Consider the following 16980-nt stretch of genomic DNA (forward strand, 5'->3'; position numbering starts at 1 on the left):
TAGATCTGCTCAAAGGCTGAAATATTGAGTTAAGTCGCTTCAGGAGTTCTTTGAAAGAGATGGAGAAAGGCACAGATCCTGAAATACTTGATTCATGATCAGAAAGATAAAGTATTACATCTAGGGCTTTTATAAAAGTGAATAAAGGTATCTTTAATTTAACATGATCATAGGTTAGACTGAACTTATTATGCATGGCTCTTAGACATTTTTTTTGATGCTTCCCTTGGTAAAGAAAAAGGAAAATCTTCTTATATAGTTTTATATTAGAGTAATGAAAAACCAGGTAGTATAATCATTTTAAGGATAGCTCTAAATACAAACGCGATGCCAAAATCTGGTGTGTAAGGTTTTAACAAATAACACGTAATCTGCTGCTTTCATTTTAATGAAAACACATTGCAGGTCATTTATGTCTAATTTGTATAAAATTTAAAGTTTTAAGATTAGCAGATACTATAAAAGTAACAGCTAATTCAGGATAATAAGATTTTTATAATCAGAATTTTAAGAGGACAGAATTATAATTTAATTAACACAAGAATGAGTGGGAGTCACTATGTGCATATATTGAAACCAAATAAATGGCTTCATCCTGCTTCTGGTACTCCTCCAGCAACCTGTTTTAGTTAGGATATATCACAAATGTGGTTACATAAATCCAAAATTATGAATTCAGTTATGCAGACTCACAACACATAATGCAACCTATTAAAAAGATTACACTTAAATAACATGCTAAATTTGGTGACTAAAGACCCAATTTTCTTTTTTCTAATTTTCAGTATGGTACTTTGAAATATATCCACCCTAAAAAACATGTGTGAGCAATGTTAAAATGTGTGTGTGTGTGTGTATATATACATACATATGTATATACATATATATATACATATGTATGTATATATACACATACACATACACACACACATACATACACATATACACACACACACATACACATATATATACATACACATATGTACATATACATACCTCAGCAGATCTGTCTGCATTCCCATAAACACTATAAATAGGTCAATGGTCTATTAATATTTCTATGAATTTTGTAGGATCCGTGATGGCATCTGGGCAATAAAATATATTTAGCCTTATTTGCATAATGGTAAATCTCTCAGACCTCTCATGGATTTTTCATACATAATGGGGTTTGGGTTTTATGAAAACTGACACAGGGGTCTGGATAACTGTCCATTGCCTACCTTCGCTCTTTTTCTAACTCTGCACATATGTGCACCAGCCACACACAGAGTATGTACACAAACACACAAATATTTCAAAATGAAAAAAATGTCCAAAATACTGCATAGGACATCGACATGGTAATACAATCAGCATCTATGTCTGGATATTACTATTATCAAAACATCAGTTATTCCCATTACATAGGAGCTTCTCCCTTCTTCCCCAATCTCTTCATAGAACAGTAAATTTCTCTTAAAGAAAGGGAAAAATGGATGCTTAGAAACATGGTGTTTTTAATCTGATCCAGCCCTCTGGCTTACCTTAGAGATTGTGTATCCGTGTGTGTGTGTGTGTGTGTATGTGTGTGTGTGTATGTGTGTGTAAAAATCACATTATATACAATACAATTTTTACAGAAAGCCTGGCAGCTACAAATAAGAGGTAGAACTACTCAAAACTATGTTTCCTGCTGCAGGAAAAAATTCATTTTCTTTACAGTAATTAAAAAAAAGTTTAAAAAATTGACAAAAAATAAGTTGCAGGTTAGGCCCCATAATTTAAACAACAAAATCTACGAAGAAAAATATTCTTCAATGTACTCAACAGATAAGTTCATTAAAGGGTTAAAAAAAGTTGCATAGGAAAAAGGGATATTCCAGCACTTGCTACAATGATGGCAACAGTTTCTCTACAGGGAGTTAAGTACCTTTAGTTTTTCTTCTTTTGATAACTCTAAGATTAGGGCTTACAAGCAAGAGCAAGTTCGCATTGCAGCACTTTTTCCAGTCCTGGAAAGCTCTAGAAGCAAGAAGGGACTCTGCCTGGAGGTCAAGGTTTATTCTACCAGGCAGACAGACAAGCCAGTAAGCACAGCTCCAAAGCTAGTTGTAAGTTCCTTCAATACGTTAAAAAGGTGTTACAAAATCCTTAATACTTTTGCCCTCTGCTTAATAAAGGAAAAGGACAGGGTCTGTGTGTGTCTTCAGTGACAGAGGAATTTGGTTGTCAGAGGACACATCTGAAAGTGTGAAAAGAAAAGGGGATTCTTCAGATGTTTTTAAGGAACAGTGCAGTATGGTCTTGATTTTACCTATGCAAGAGAGAAGCAGAGTGAGCACTATATTATTTGGCCAATGACCAAAACCCAAAACAAAACAAAAATTAAAAAATAAACAACCAGACAAAACCCCAGAACATTAACAACAAAAACTGTCAATTTTAAAGAAAGACAAACAGGTTACAATGTAGTTTCTGTTCCCTTGCTCCTCCAGAAATAATCATTGTCTTCAGGCTCAAGTTCTATCCTAATTTGAGGCACAACTTTTACTGGAGTTCTAGGAGGACTGGAGAAAAAAGAAAAGAAAGGAAATAGTAAGTAAATCAGATTTCCTTTATCATGTGTCAAATATACTTCTGCACTGTGCAGAAGCTGGATGGGTCTGTCCTTTGTTCTCTTTAAAATACTTATCTGCTCTTTCTGTATTAAACACAAACATTCTTAAATGGGAGGAAGGTACCAGAAGAGTCAAGAAATTCAAGTAAAAAATTTCTTAAAAATTTCATACCTAGGTTTCAAAAAAAACACACACACAAAAATCAAGAAGAAGGACGGCCATGCAGGTGATACTGTGAGAAATTAAAAGGACAAACAGACTTACATGAAGAAAATATTCATGAGTTTTGCTTTTCGGAAAATCAAGGAGGGTCTGAGGTCTCTGCAGCCGTGTTAAGATTAGGGAAGAAAACTACTGGAGAGCTGCCAGCAGTTACCCTTCAAACAGAGATGATGCGGAAGCAATAAAAGCGAATGTGAGTCCTGGGCTTTACCTTAATGACAATGAAAGTTCCATTACTTCGCAGTATAGTAGGCCTCGTAGAACACTTTCTACATAAAAGCTGGGGAGAGGTTCGGGGATTGGGTAAGCGATTTCAGATAACTTGTAGACAGGACAGGAAACAAGGTATTCTGCCAATAATCCACCATGGGCTACATTTCTGAGGGGCAATCATCCCATAGAACAATGTAAAATACCGAGTTGTCCTTTACCTTGGCATACCGAGTGACTGAAGGAAAGGAATTTTATCAGCATGATGTGTGGCGTTCAAGGAATGTTGGTGATCTTTCTCCTGGAAAAAAAAAAATTCTTTAAATCATAAACAGCAGACTTAGGGAACATATAAAATTTGAGTAAAAATAAAAATTGTCATAAAAATTGATGCATTACAATGGGAAAGAGAAAGGCATACTTAGACAATTTCAATAGACACCGTATTGACCTAAGAATCTAACTAATGTGATGAAGATAAAAATCTGTTAGCTTCATTTCCTCTGGGTGAATACAATGGGATGGACCGCTGTTCTTTTTGGTGAGGGGGTAGGAGGCCAAACATTTGTAGAGGATCTACTTAATGTCTTAAGTTTTGCCCTTGGATTTCCTTTCTTCTTCGGCATCCACAGTTTTGCCCTGCTGTTATTCATGGGGGGAGAAGATTTTGAGGAACTTAATTTTCCTGCACCTCTACTAACAATTTTGTTCTTTCATGAATTATAAAAGACTAATATGGCATTAGAAAAGATTTCAGTTAGAATGATCAGAGATATTTTGCTTAAGTAAATTTCTAATTCATATCAATTGTTCCATGCACCTTTCTAATGGATTTCTGAGAGAATGAATAATAGCTACCACTAAAAGAACCATTTTTCCATACAACTTTCTTCATGAGCCTCCAATTCTAGCTGGTGGTGTTTTTTATTTATTTTTTATTTTTTTGCAGCAGCCTTTAAACTGTACTTAGAAGGGCTATCCTAGGTCATGATGCCAACAGAAGACATACGTGCCGTGTCCCTTACACAGTTTTGTTTTGCTATGAATGCATTAATAAAATGAAAAATGAAGCCAGAATATAGTTTGAGAAGCTTGAATTGAAAAAAGAAATATTAACTAAATCCTGTTAATGGGACTGAGAAGAAATTAGCCTCAGTTACATGTCATGGGTTACAGACTGGGCATCAGAGCTGAGACTGCTTTAATTGTTCTTTAAACCCAGTGTGGCAGCCAGCTTCCAAGATGGCCTCCCAGCCTTCCTGGTGCCTCCTGGCATTCATGTCCTTGTGTCATTCCTTTCCATGTTGTACCAGGGTTGGGTGGCGTGTGACCCTTAGAACATGGCAGAAGTGATGGCATGTCACTTCTGAGATTCAGTTATAAGAGACTGCAGCTTCTGCCTTGGTTTCTCTCTCTGTTCTCACTGGGCTTGGGGGAACCTATATTACGGGCATCCCTAGGGAGGTGCCCATGGGCCAGGGAACTGAAACCTCCTGCCAATGGCCTTGTGCATGAACGTGGAGCTGATCCCAATTCCCATTGTCTTCAAGCTTAGCCCCCGCCAAAGGCTTGTCTGCTGTCTCACGAGTCGCTAGAGCCAGAACCACCTAAATCAGCTGTTCCTAAATTCCTGAACATCCGGAACTATAGAAGAAAATATATATTTGTTGTTTTAAGCTGCTGAATGTTTTGGTAATTTGTTACACAGCGACAGGAAACTAATATGCCCAATTTTCATAAACAGTCATTCATTTCACACTTTTCTTGGCAACCTCTTCCTGAAGTGGAAGTGGCATTGTCAAACAGAAGTCAAAGTGTCTCAACTGTCTTTTTTCCCATAACAGATCAGTAAACTTTGAAGTACATCTGGATCTGAAAGAATACATTTTCTTCAAATGAGAACCCAAAGGGAAAGTAGTTTGGAAGCAACTGCTACTTGATATTGGAAAAGCTTGAGCTATTCACTAGTGTAACTTCGGAGGTTTTCCCCTCTTTTCAAGTGGCCTGTTAACTCAATTACAAAAGAAAAGATGGTATGTTGGAAACCGTTACATCTTAGTCACCAGGCTATTGCCCCTGAAAAACCAGTCCACTTAAAAAGGTGTTTTTAGGGGCGCCTGGGTGGCTCAGCTGGTTAAGCATCCGGCTTCGGCTCAGGCCATGATCTCACAGTTTGTGTGTTCGAGCCCCGCGTCGGGCTCTGTGCTGACAGCTCAGAGCCTGGAGCCTGCTTCAGATTCTGTGTCTCCCTCTCTCTCTGCCCCACCCCTGCTCATGCTCTGTCTCTCTCTCTCAAAAATAAATAAACGTTAAAAAATTAAAAAAAAAAAAAAGGTGTTTTTAAAATAGCAGGAAAGGAATAAAGAAATTAGGAAGAAAATGTACTATGTCTTATAAGTAATACCTGAAAAGTTTTGTTAATATTTTATGATTGCTAATTTAATTGAAAATAACAATTATTCCAAATTCTCAATACGGACAACTGATTTACTGATCATTTAGAGGGCTATGATGCAATTTCTCTCTTGAGCTCATTTGGTCATTGGCTAAATAAAGCCTAAGGAAGACAAAACCATAATAGACAGTGATGTAGTACTATAAGCTGCAATTCTAAATACCAGCAGAAAAAAAAGAAAAATCAATTAAAAACATGGTTACGAGTTTAGCAATTGAAAGAAACTGGTGAGAACTTGGGTCAGAGAAAAGACTACCAAACAAAAACTTAGAAGGTTACGGATAAAAGAAAGAAGAGTGAAGCTCAAGGATGTAAAAAATGGAGTTTTATAATAATGAAGTATAAATCTTCAAATAGAGAAACAGGAAGAAAATAGAGGGGAAATTAACTGATCATTCTAAAGATTTTTCTCTGCAAGTACAAATCATATTTGAGCAGTCATGAAAGAGGTTAGTTGTACTCACTGTCGGAAGGTTTGCTATCTCTTAGGAAAGGTTGCTGTTCCATGATGTCCATTGGAATTTTAATACTTGGAACTTTTTCTGAGTATGGGCAGTCAGACTGTGAAAGAAATTTGTAACAGTTTTTAGAAAGTTTTTACAATACAGCCCTTCTTTACCTCCCAGTACTGATCAAATCTATCATAGTATCATTCACATTGTCTAAGGAGAAAATACTTTGATATAATCATTTTCACTTGCTAACTTTTCAAATTCTACACATTCTCACATTTGTTTTCCTCTCTTCTGAGTCAATGGAGTTAATTAAAACTAGAACCACACCAAATAGATATCACTACAAATTAAAACAAGTGTAAAGCTTACATAAACTGGATTCCCAATCATCAAATATCTATGGGTTTGTTACATGTATAAAGAAAATAATCTCAATATGAAACATTAAATCTAGGATAGGAAACTTCCTGGACTATAACATGGGCTTACAATTCTTGTTGCATTTATGCTTTCTGATTCCATGTTCAAGAAAATGAGGACTCATCTTTCTTTCCAAGACAGGTAGAAGACTAACATTCATGATCAAGGAGCCCTGTATGTACAGTTGAAAATAAACCTCTCCCTCTTACTCTAATACTCTAGCAAAACTATTTTATAGTTAAAGTTTCATTTCAATTTGCTCGTACCAAATATATTTGAAAGCTTAGCAAAACATGAGAAAATAAAAATCAAAAGGAAGGTACTAGGGAGCTATTCATGGGGCTGTTTAAGAAAACAGGTCACCATGGGGCACCTGGGTGGTTCAGTCAGTTAAGTGTCCGACTTTGGCTCAGGCCATGATCTCTTGGTTTGTGGGTCTGAGCCCCATGTCAGGCTCTGTGCTGACAGCTCAGGGCCTGGAGCCTGCTTCGATTCTGTGTCTCCCTCTCTCTGTCCCTCCCCCACTTGAGCTCTGTCTCTCAAAAATGAATAAATGTTAAAAAAACAACAACAGGTCACCTAAGCCAAAACTAAAACAGATTTTCACAGGATTACCACCTTACTTTTTTTTAAAGAAATCATTATATTGAATCCAAGTCTATGTTTAGACTGAAAAGATAAAATCCATCCCTTAACTGAAACTACCAGAGATGGCCTTTAGCAGAAAGATGGGGGGAGGGGGGTAAGAAGTAGAGATCAAAGAAAATAAAGAAAAAATAAACCTTAACATACAGACTACTACATACATTGAAAATTCCTTTAAGGTGAGTCTAAAGATGGTAATAAGCCACCATATGGTTTTAAGGGACTAAGATATTGCATTTAAATTGACCAAAAAAAAAAAAAAATGAAGATGTCACATGCATGTACCTTTACGTGAATGTCAAGAAGGACAAGTTTTAACCACAGTATTTCAAACATTTCCCCAAATAATAGCATTTATGGATGAACAGGTTGGAAGCCAACCCTTAATCATAGCCTACAGGAAGGTCCAAAAATGACTGAGTGGCTCAAAATATTGGCAAGCCATAATTTTTCACTACTTCTGCTCACAAATGTGCTGTAACCCCCATGCCCCTCTGTGGCTCTCTATATCCATGGATCCTAGCATCCATGATTACCAGGTGGACACTAGGAGAGTCACCTTCCAGATAAAGAGCCCCCAAATAATAAGCTCAACACACAGAACTTACTACACACATGTACTCAAATTGCCTGGTTGAGTTCACTAAGACAAATACACAAGCTTGTTGTTTTTTGGTGGGGGTTGGGGCAAGAAGAAAAAGAGGAAAAGAAAAGAAACAAGTAGCACACATTATCTTCAAGAAATCTGTTGGAAATACAGAGCTGGAAACAGTAAATATCATTAATAAAAGAATAGCATTGTTTAAATAAAATATGATCTGTTGAAAATTGAATCAAAGAATTAGAAGAACTTCTCAGGAGCTCATTTGATACAACTTTTGAACTAGAGAGCATAAATTTAAAACATCCCCCAAAGTTGACAGTTTATTATTTTTTTTCTTAAAAACTATTAGAGATGAGGATTCTACAATATTATTTTCTATATTAGTTATATGTAATAAATTTTAAGTTTGGTGTCCATGTATATAAACTGGCATACTTGTTTTGAAAATTCAAGATGAAATATTACTTTAATTATGTCAGTATTTCAAGTGTTCCCTTTTTTGTCTTGAGTGGCCTAGAAATTAATTTCAAATTTTGATTTCTATTGAATGTGTAAACATTTTTTAACCATTCTTTTTAACACTGCACCCTAATCTGTACTGCAATTTAAACACATTCCTTTTTTCTGTCATCACTGGAAACAGAAAATCTATACACCTGTTCTCACTGAAGATGGATGATGACAGTCACAAAACTTCCCTCGGACTCTTTTTCTCTTTAGCTAAATGTGCCTCACATATTTAGACTTTTTTTTTATTGGATCAATTTATCTGAAATCCAATTGTGTCTGTTGCCTTCCTTCACTGTACTATTTCTAAATTCTCCACAAAAAATACAACCAGACAGCCTGACCAGCTGGAAATAACCAGACAGCCCTGGATCGGAGTTTTGGCTTTGCCACTATGGTTGTGTACACTCAGAAAAATGACTTAACATTTCTCAGTCTAAATTTTCTCCTGTAAAATAGGAACAAAAACATACACTATAAGGAGCTGTTATGGCAAGTAAGGACAAGTATGTATGGTCAATCAAAATGATCAAGTACAGAGTAGACAGCAAAACTTAACTATACTCCCACTTTAGAATACTTTACCAGGGACCAACTAGAATTTTGATACTGTACTGTGTAAAATCCAGAAAAAATCTTCACATAGAAAGTGTCATTTTGGCAGTCCTTTATCCCAGGCTACTGGGACAACCTCTCTGTGTGTGTGTGTGTGTGTGTGTGTGTGTGTGTGTGTGTGTGTGTGTGTGTAAAAATCCCAGCTTTTCTCCTTGCACTGATTACAGACCCCTGCTGCAGCACCCATGAAATGGTCTCCTAAACTAAAGATGAAAAAATGGGCAATAGTTTTATTTCTCTAACCTTAATCACCCAATTGCAGGAGGATCATTTGGACTACAAAACTGACAACTACAATTCTGTAAAACGACCCTAGGCTCCAAGACCCTTTCCTTTTCCTTGAAGGGTCACAGAGAAATAATCTTCAAGTCCAATGTGAGGGTAAGTACAACAGCAGAGGACTTTGGTTGAGTGCCTACTCAAATGGATACATAGATCACAGGAGGTGAGGTCACAGGTATTTGTCTATATCAGGCTTAAAATTACATAAAACTGAGTTATTATCTCAAAGTTAAACCCTGGATTATCAATAGTAAAGCAAATACATTTTACAGCATTTTGAAGCAAATTTTCTTTTTATCTGTGAAATGGGAGATTGGAGTTCTTTAGATGTGGTTTTTTTTTTTTTTTTTTTTTTTTTTTTGGTGGTGGAGGGAGTCATTTTATTGCTATCAGTATATTAATGGCTATAGAAAGACTTCAGAAAATATAAAAAAAAACTAAAGAAAGAAAATAAAGGGCAAAGGAAGACTGGCATGTAACACAGCCAGGTAAATTCTCTGAATTCATCTCACATAAAGTATAATATATATATATATGACATCCATAAATGTCTCACATTTATTTGTTTAGCTTTATTTTGGAATTTTGGAAAGCCTTACATCATCATTGTCACTGTCCAGACTTCCTTTCTTCTTTTTCTTTTTCTTCTCATCTTCCTTCTTTTTCTTGTCCTTTTCTGGAATGACATCATCGAGGAAGCTGAGGTCATGTTGGGAGAAGAGGTAGTCCATGCCTTTTCTGACAGCTACAAGTGCCAAGATCTACAAGGACAAATACAGAAAGTAGGAAAGAAACAAGGTCAGATAAAGTCATAGTGAGTATCGACACTACTCTATCAAAGGCAGTAGAAACTTATAGAAGGCGAGAATATGACAGAACTCATCTTGCTTATATGGATTTATATTAAGTGGACCATAAACATCTTCTTTATGGGGAAGCTGGATCATAAAAGTACTAAGTCAAACTCACTTTGTTCACTGAAATGTATGATCACATTCACTTAGAATTTCAACACGAAAGGATTATTTTTTAAACCATTTTCTTCCATGTCAGATTTTTAATAAATGGCTGAGAGTTTAAAGGGAAAAAACAGCCTACATATGATTTCTAATTATTCAAAATTAAAACATTAAGCAGGTTTTTGAAAATCAAGAAAATTTGTATGACATACAATACACTAAAACATCTTCAAGGTACTAATAATGAGACAGCATTTGAGTACGCACAGACCACTTAATCTACTGGGTGACTTCAATCACTATCATGACCTGAAAACTTACTGTGTGACAGATGTTGTGCTAAACTCTTAGGCGGTATTTTTCTCATTTATTCCCACCACAAACTCAAAAAGTAGATATTATGATCTCTATCTTACAAGTAAGGAAACTGAGGCTTAGAGACATCCAAAATCACAAAGCCAGAAAACAAAATACAAAGGGCCCCCAGCTGTCTACCTCTAAAATCGGTATTCTTAAAATACGTATCTTTGATTCTATGAGTTGCCCTTGAAGAGTAACTTGTAAAAGTACATTAAAGATGCCTTTGCTCAAGAATAAAATTAGTATGTACTAGGATATAGGAGTCATGACTGTCTCAAATTAAACAGTTGGGTTTATCCACATCATGCTCTCTATATGTCCATTTTTCATCTCCGGGAGAAATTAACAACATCTACCCTACTGATATTATACTATTGCTTTGTGATCAAACAAAACCTCTGGAAAAGTAAAAAATACTTTATACAGATAACACATTTATTATTATTACTTACAGCATCAGCATTAAGTGATTTACTGGATACATTTCAAATTTATGCAGACCTTACTTTGTTTTTCCTGCCTGTAGCAAAACTAATAGGTAGACTATACCAGTGGGCAAATGGGAGTCATTTCTCACACTCATTGTGTTTTCCAGTAAGTTAACAGAGTTTAAGGGGAAAAAAGGGATATAAGTGAAAAAAAATATGACAAACATCACTAGTATTTTATATAATTTTTTTCTTCCTCCTTCCTTTTTGTTTTCCCTTGGAGAAAAAAAAATTTACAAACAACAAACACATGTAAGGTAAATTAGGGGCACCAGGTTGGCTCAGTTGGTTAAGTGTCCAACTCTTGATTTTGGCTCAGGTCATGATCTCACAGTTTGTGGTATCGAGCCATCAGGCTGTGCACTGACAGTGTGGAGCCTGCTTGGGATTCTTTCTCTCCCTCTCTCTCTGCCTCTCCCATGCGCGCGCACACACACACACACACACACACACACACACACTCTCTCTCTCTCTCTCTCTCTCTCTCTCAAAATAAATAAATAATACTAAAAAAAGGATAAAATAATAATCTTGGGTAAGAGTAAGAGGATTTTCATAAAAAATAAAATATGGTCTGTGTATGAAAATTCTGTGGGAGAGACAAAGCAGACTGAGAGGCTGGCTTGGTGACTTGTTTCAAGTGTACACATGTACATTTTCTTGCAAGAAATGGAAAGTTATGGTAAAGTATAAAATTTAGTGATAAAGCCAAAAATAGACCTAGCATTTCCTTTTTTACTTCTTTCACTTGTACTTCTAAGTGCAATGTTAGTTATGTTACCTTGCTTCTCATCATCTGAGAGCCCAGACTTACCCTTAAACTTAGCATGATGCAAACCAGCAAGCAGTTCAAAAACTGCACTTCTCACTCCATTTCTTCCAAGTCACTGGATGACCTGTCAGGTGCTGCCAAACTTGCTTTCTTATTATTTGGACTGAAATGTGTTATGCTTTGTTATTTAGACTGATTCTAGTATACAATATTTTAAAGATAACTAATGTGCACTGATGTCTACCTAATGTCAGGCACTGTGCTCTATACTTAATATTTATTACTGATGCTCAGAGTAACAATACTAATGCCATGCCCATTTTACGAACAAGTTAATGGCAGCTCATGAAGGCTCCCTGATCAGCAGAAACCAGTGCTGGGATCTGAACTCAGCTGAGTCTGACACTAAAGTCCAGTGTAGATGACCACAGACATAGGAACCTTAAATTACAACTGATCAATTCAAAGTTATTTGGTCAAAGCTGGAAAAGAGTAGAACCACACAGAGAAGACATATATGTCTTCTACATTACAATAACAAATGATATTGGTATGACTTGATGGGTAGGCTCAAGGAAAGGAATCCCTACCATGACTGGGAAAATGATAGCAGCCACAGTGGACTTGAGGATCCAGAGCAGGGCTAGACATAACACCTGCAGGAAAGTGAACAGGTGGACTCTGCGCAGGGGGACATGGCGCAGGTAGATAAAGTCTGGCTGATGCTTCAGGGGCATCAGAAGCAGCTTCAGACGATCCATGAACTGGGGAGGGAAGAAGAGAGTACAACTGTATTACTTCAAGAGCTGATATGCAAAGTCATTTCCACAATGCCTAACTAATGATTAGTGATTTATATACTATAGTTTAGGCAAGCAGTATCCCTTCCAGAGGACATTGGTCAGGGAGTGCAGAAATTTAGTCCAGCACAGTGAGACATAAGAGGAGTCTTCCGATTCCTATTACTTTGCAGGAATGTGATGTAGATACATGAGATAAAGTGGCTACCAAAGAATAAAGTCACAAAGCCAAATATAAATTCTAGATGCTCATCTCTTCCTTTCTATTTTTACTATCTGAGTCTCGGGAGAGAGGATCTTGTGACTAACTTCGTCATGATGTGCTGAAGGAAGACATGTAACTCATGTATCTTACTCTGCCTCAGTCACCTTACCTGAAAGAAGAGAGGATGCTACTATGCATCTTATGCATTTAAGGGATGTTTCAAGGATAGAAAGGAAGCATCCAACTTGAAAATGGGAATGCAATGGTATTTTCGTAAATTCCACATTATTTATCTACGGCATAACTTAACTAATAACATGCATAACTAATATCCAATTCACTACCATTTCTTTTCAAAGAAAAGCCATAGGACTTTTATAGTGAGTTTCAGAGTATCAACAACCAGATATTTGAACCTAGGGGAGGCTATCACAGTGCTGTGCAGAAACAGGTGCTAAACTGACCACCGAGCATCTCTGTGCCAGGTACTGTGCCTCAAAGCTTAACTGCTGAGTTTACGTTGATGATGATGAGAAGAATGATATTTCAGTACCTACCATAGGATCTTTCAAATAAAAGATATTCAGTAAATAGCTGCTGAATTGAATTATGATGTAATAAAACTCTGAAGCAGTATTTCTGCTTTCTTTCTGGAGGAAAGGGAGAAGTGTAGAAGTAAAGAAGACTGTTATGGACAAGCTTCTCAGAAGCTATTTGCTATGTAACAAACTTTCTTTCTCCATCCAGGCCTACTTTTCATTGGAGGGGGCCTTGCTGTTTATAAAGATTGTGTTACAAAATTTCTTGCTAAATCAAATCTTGCCAAAGGGTCTGAAAGAGGGAGAATAGGGAGAAAAGTGAAGAGAAAAGGCAATAGGGGCAATAGCACTGCTGAATTTAAGAAATCCACTAGCTGTCCCTTTAGCAAAGGTTTTTTCCCCATCACTATGAAATTCTTGATTTTTTTTGCCTTCTGTTTAATTTAATAAACATGTAATGAGCTCCAATCATCAGTTAAAGACATAAAGTCTAATTTCTGATCTAGACTGACTTATTAAGGCAAAAACAAAAACAAGAAAGAAAGAAAGAAAGAAAGAAAGAAAGAAAGAAAGAAGGAAAGAAAGAAAGAGAGAGAAAAGAAAAAGAACTATTAGTTTGGGGGCCATTATTAGTTTTATATTTTTCCATTGAGGGAAAAAAAGAATATTTTTACAATGCCAGGTAAAAATAAAGTATTTTTTATATATCTGTACTTGTCTGAAGTTTCACAGGCACAAGTAAACCCCCATTCACATTCATCTAGTCCAATCTATGAAGAACCACCTTGTATTTTGTGACAAATATCCTAATGGGACCTAAAGAAGGGAAAATAAAATAGCCTTGTCTGCTTTTGGGGGTCTGGCCACCTGCCCAGTTCTATCTGACTCTAAAACCAAATTAATCTAAATTCAATAAATGAAAGCAAGGACTACTATGAGGGGGTTTAAATGAATTCTTATGATGTTCACAGAACATGCCGTCTTTTCCCATTAAAACATTAGTAAGTGCTAAATAAGGCTACAATTAACAAGGTGCCAGAAAACAGCAGAAGTACTTCCAGTTTCCTGGTGCCAATTAAATTAAACCTCAATTGAAAGACAAAGTCCCTTACAAAGTTCTTCCTAATGATTTTTTTTTAAAGGGGGCCAGTTTTACCCAAATTGTGGATAGCTGAAGTTTTGGACAAAAGTAGCACTAAACCACATTGACTTTATTCTTTTATTGGTTCAAAACTTTTGATCACTGATCACAGCCATATGAAAAGTAAATCAAATAACAGCCTGTTCTTAGAATAGTTTAAAGGCGAAGAGATAAATAGGATCTTGAAGAGCACACTGGAAGGGTTAGATTTCTTTCTGGAGATGAAGGCAGGAGAAGAGGAAGGACAGAAGGGAGGGAGGAAGGTGATCCTAGGTCCTCTCTCACTTTCCTAGTGAAATGACCTTTAACAGCTTATTTCAAGAATGGGTATGTATGATAACATTTGTTAACACAAATGAATTTTGTTAATTAACTCAAATAAAAAGCAGGTGTTTGGCAGAGAAAGTAGCAAACAAATGCATTTTCTTTCTTTAACACACAGTGTTATATTATTTTTGGTGTACAATATAACGATTCAACAATTCTGTACATTACTCCATGCTCATCATGATAAGTGTACTGGTAATTCCCTTTCTCGAATTTACCCATCCCCCGACCTACCTCCCCTCTGGCAACCACCAGTTTGTTTTCTGTAAATATATGCATTTAAAAAACTCAGCAGTTAATGAGTAGCACTTTTCCTCAAAGATCTGTTACTGGACTACTATTACTACTGGAAAAAATACAACTATACTTAGATTGCTATAGAAAACTTACTTGTACACCATTAAGGGATGCTACCCCCATATACAGGAACACGCCATACAGTACAGGCATGGGAATAAACTAGAAAGAAAAAAAAAGTCAGAGAGAGGTTAAAAACAACAATAATAAAAACAGTAATGAAGAAGTATAGTTAAAAAAAAAGCCAAATCTGAAACTAAAAGATAGGACATAATAATACTCATCATGATAAACTTCTAAACTCTGTGCTAGAAATAAATGGAGGGAGACTTTCAACTTTCATTTGATCCTGTTTGCATTTTTTTAAACAATGAGCATGCATGACCTCAAAAAATAATTTTTTTAATGGGAAAAAAAAGTTTGTTTTCCTTTCCCCTTAAAAGGAAAGATTATGTAAACCAGATGTTTGCATGGACTGTGAGGTAGAAAGAGAAGCAGACGGTTGCTTAGCTCCTGAGACCAAGTTCCTTTCCAACAGCCTGTTGATTTTTTTCCTTAATAATTTTTGCCAAATGATCTATTGGCTTGGTGTGTAAATGCCTCTCTCAATGAACCAAGCATGAAGTGGCTGTCCCCTTTCTTTCTCTAAGGAATATTAAGAGGACTAAATAATGAGAACACTGCTTAAAAGGAGCATTGAGCATACAGAAGCAACTCATTACACACATGTAGTAATACACATCTTTAAAAAGTGAATTAATAATTTTAATGCAGTAATTAGCAAGAGTCTTTTGTACTAATACAAAGTATTTTAGCAATGGGAAGTTGCAAAGCCATCTTCCCTCAGTTTTATCTATTCCTAGACCTTTGAAATGTCCTGAGTACTGTGGAAACAAGGATGATTCTGTTTCTGGGAAGTCTTCTATTTAAACAACAAAAGGTTCTCAAGCTTGGATTCTGAAAAGAAGTGCAAGTAATTTCAGTTTTCAAAAACCACAATCAATTAAGTCCCATCTTACCAATTCTACATAAAGGAGGCTATTGTAGCCAGAAAACAGTATGACTTCAGAGTAATTTTTAAAGAACTATTACATGTATTAAATGAAGCACAATTTCTACCAGCCTCTCCTTGTAATTACCTAAAACAGTTCTGTATCTGGGGCACCTGGGTGGCTTAGTCAGTTAAGTAGCTCTTGATCAGGTCATGATCTCAGGGTCCCGAGACAGACCCTGTGTCGGGTTCCACACTGAGCAAGAAGATTCTCTGCCCCTCCCCCCATGTATATGCACTGTCTCTTTCTTAAAATAAGTAAACATTAAATAAACAAACAAACAAACAAATAAATAAATAAACAAATAAATAAAATGAAACAGTTTTGTAGTTTTGACCCCTACTGGGGAATTAGTATACTCAAAATATGTCATTATCATCTCCAATTGTTATTGGCTAGCTATAGGAATTACTAAATTTATATGTAATACATATATTTATTTACACAGAATATCACATGATTCTTCTAGAAAAAAAACCTAATAATTGTAACATAGCTAATCTGATCTTGATCTCAGAAAAAAATGACACTAAATGCTGAAGGGGTGGGAGGGGCGGCCAGAGTGGTAGGGAAGCCACGTGTGCTGTAATACCTAACAGTCACCACAAAGAGGTGAGCACGTCACATTCAAGCACTTGAGGTCTGACATGTGCCTTGTTTGCTTTAGAATGTGCACATTTCCATTCCTCTGTACGAACTGACCAAAAAGTAACTAACAAAGAAACCATTTCATAGCTTTCACTCATTTTTAAACTTTTTAAAATGTCTTTTGCAGGCAAGGGCACTCCCATTTTCCTTTAATATATGATGATTCCTTTCCTGTTATCTCATTTCTAATACCTTGGGAAGGAAAGAAAGGTAGAAGGGGAAAAGAGAAGTATAGTTCTTTTACAGTTGGGCAACTAGTTAGAAATCCTGCAGTAGTTACTTTTTAATCTGGGTGAAGTGTTTTTTCTGGCTTGAAAGAAAGTAATCACAAAGGTGATATTGAGCCTTATCTCCACCCCTCCCCTAAGTTTAGCCAA

General features: G+C 36.2%; 1 protein-coding gene across 1 annotated transcript in view; it reads right to left on the reverse strand.

Annotated features, from left to right (window-relative positions):
- Positions 1–1088: 1088 nt before the first annotated feature.
- The window catches only part of SLC4A4 (solute carrier family 4 member 4), a 350038-nt gene continuing 334146 nt past the window's right edge, over positions 1089–16980 (reverse strand). Inside the window, exons 21-26 of the mRNA XM_042936217.1 lie at positions 14997–15065; positions 12185–12358; positions 9615–9776; positions 5952–6048; positions 3254–3333; positions 1089–2549 (exon numbers count right to left, since the gene is read on the reverse strand). Of these exons, the coding sequence (XP_042792151.1) occupies positions 3290–3333; positions 5952–6048; positions 9615–9776; positions 12185–12358; positions 14997–15065 (546 nt within the window). The 3' untranslated portion in view covers positions 1089–2549; positions 3254–3289. The remainder of the gene's footprint in view (positions 2550–3253; positions 3334–5951; positions 6049–9614; positions 9777–12184; positions 12359–14996; positions 15066–16980) is intronic.

Source organism: Panthera leo, chromosome B1, assembly GCF_018350215.1.
Source record: "Panthera leo isolate Ple1 chromosome B1, P.leo_Ple1_pat1.1, whole genome shotgun sequence".
NCBI lineage: Eukaryota > Metazoa > Chordata > Mammalia > Carnivora > Felidae > Panthera > Panthera leo.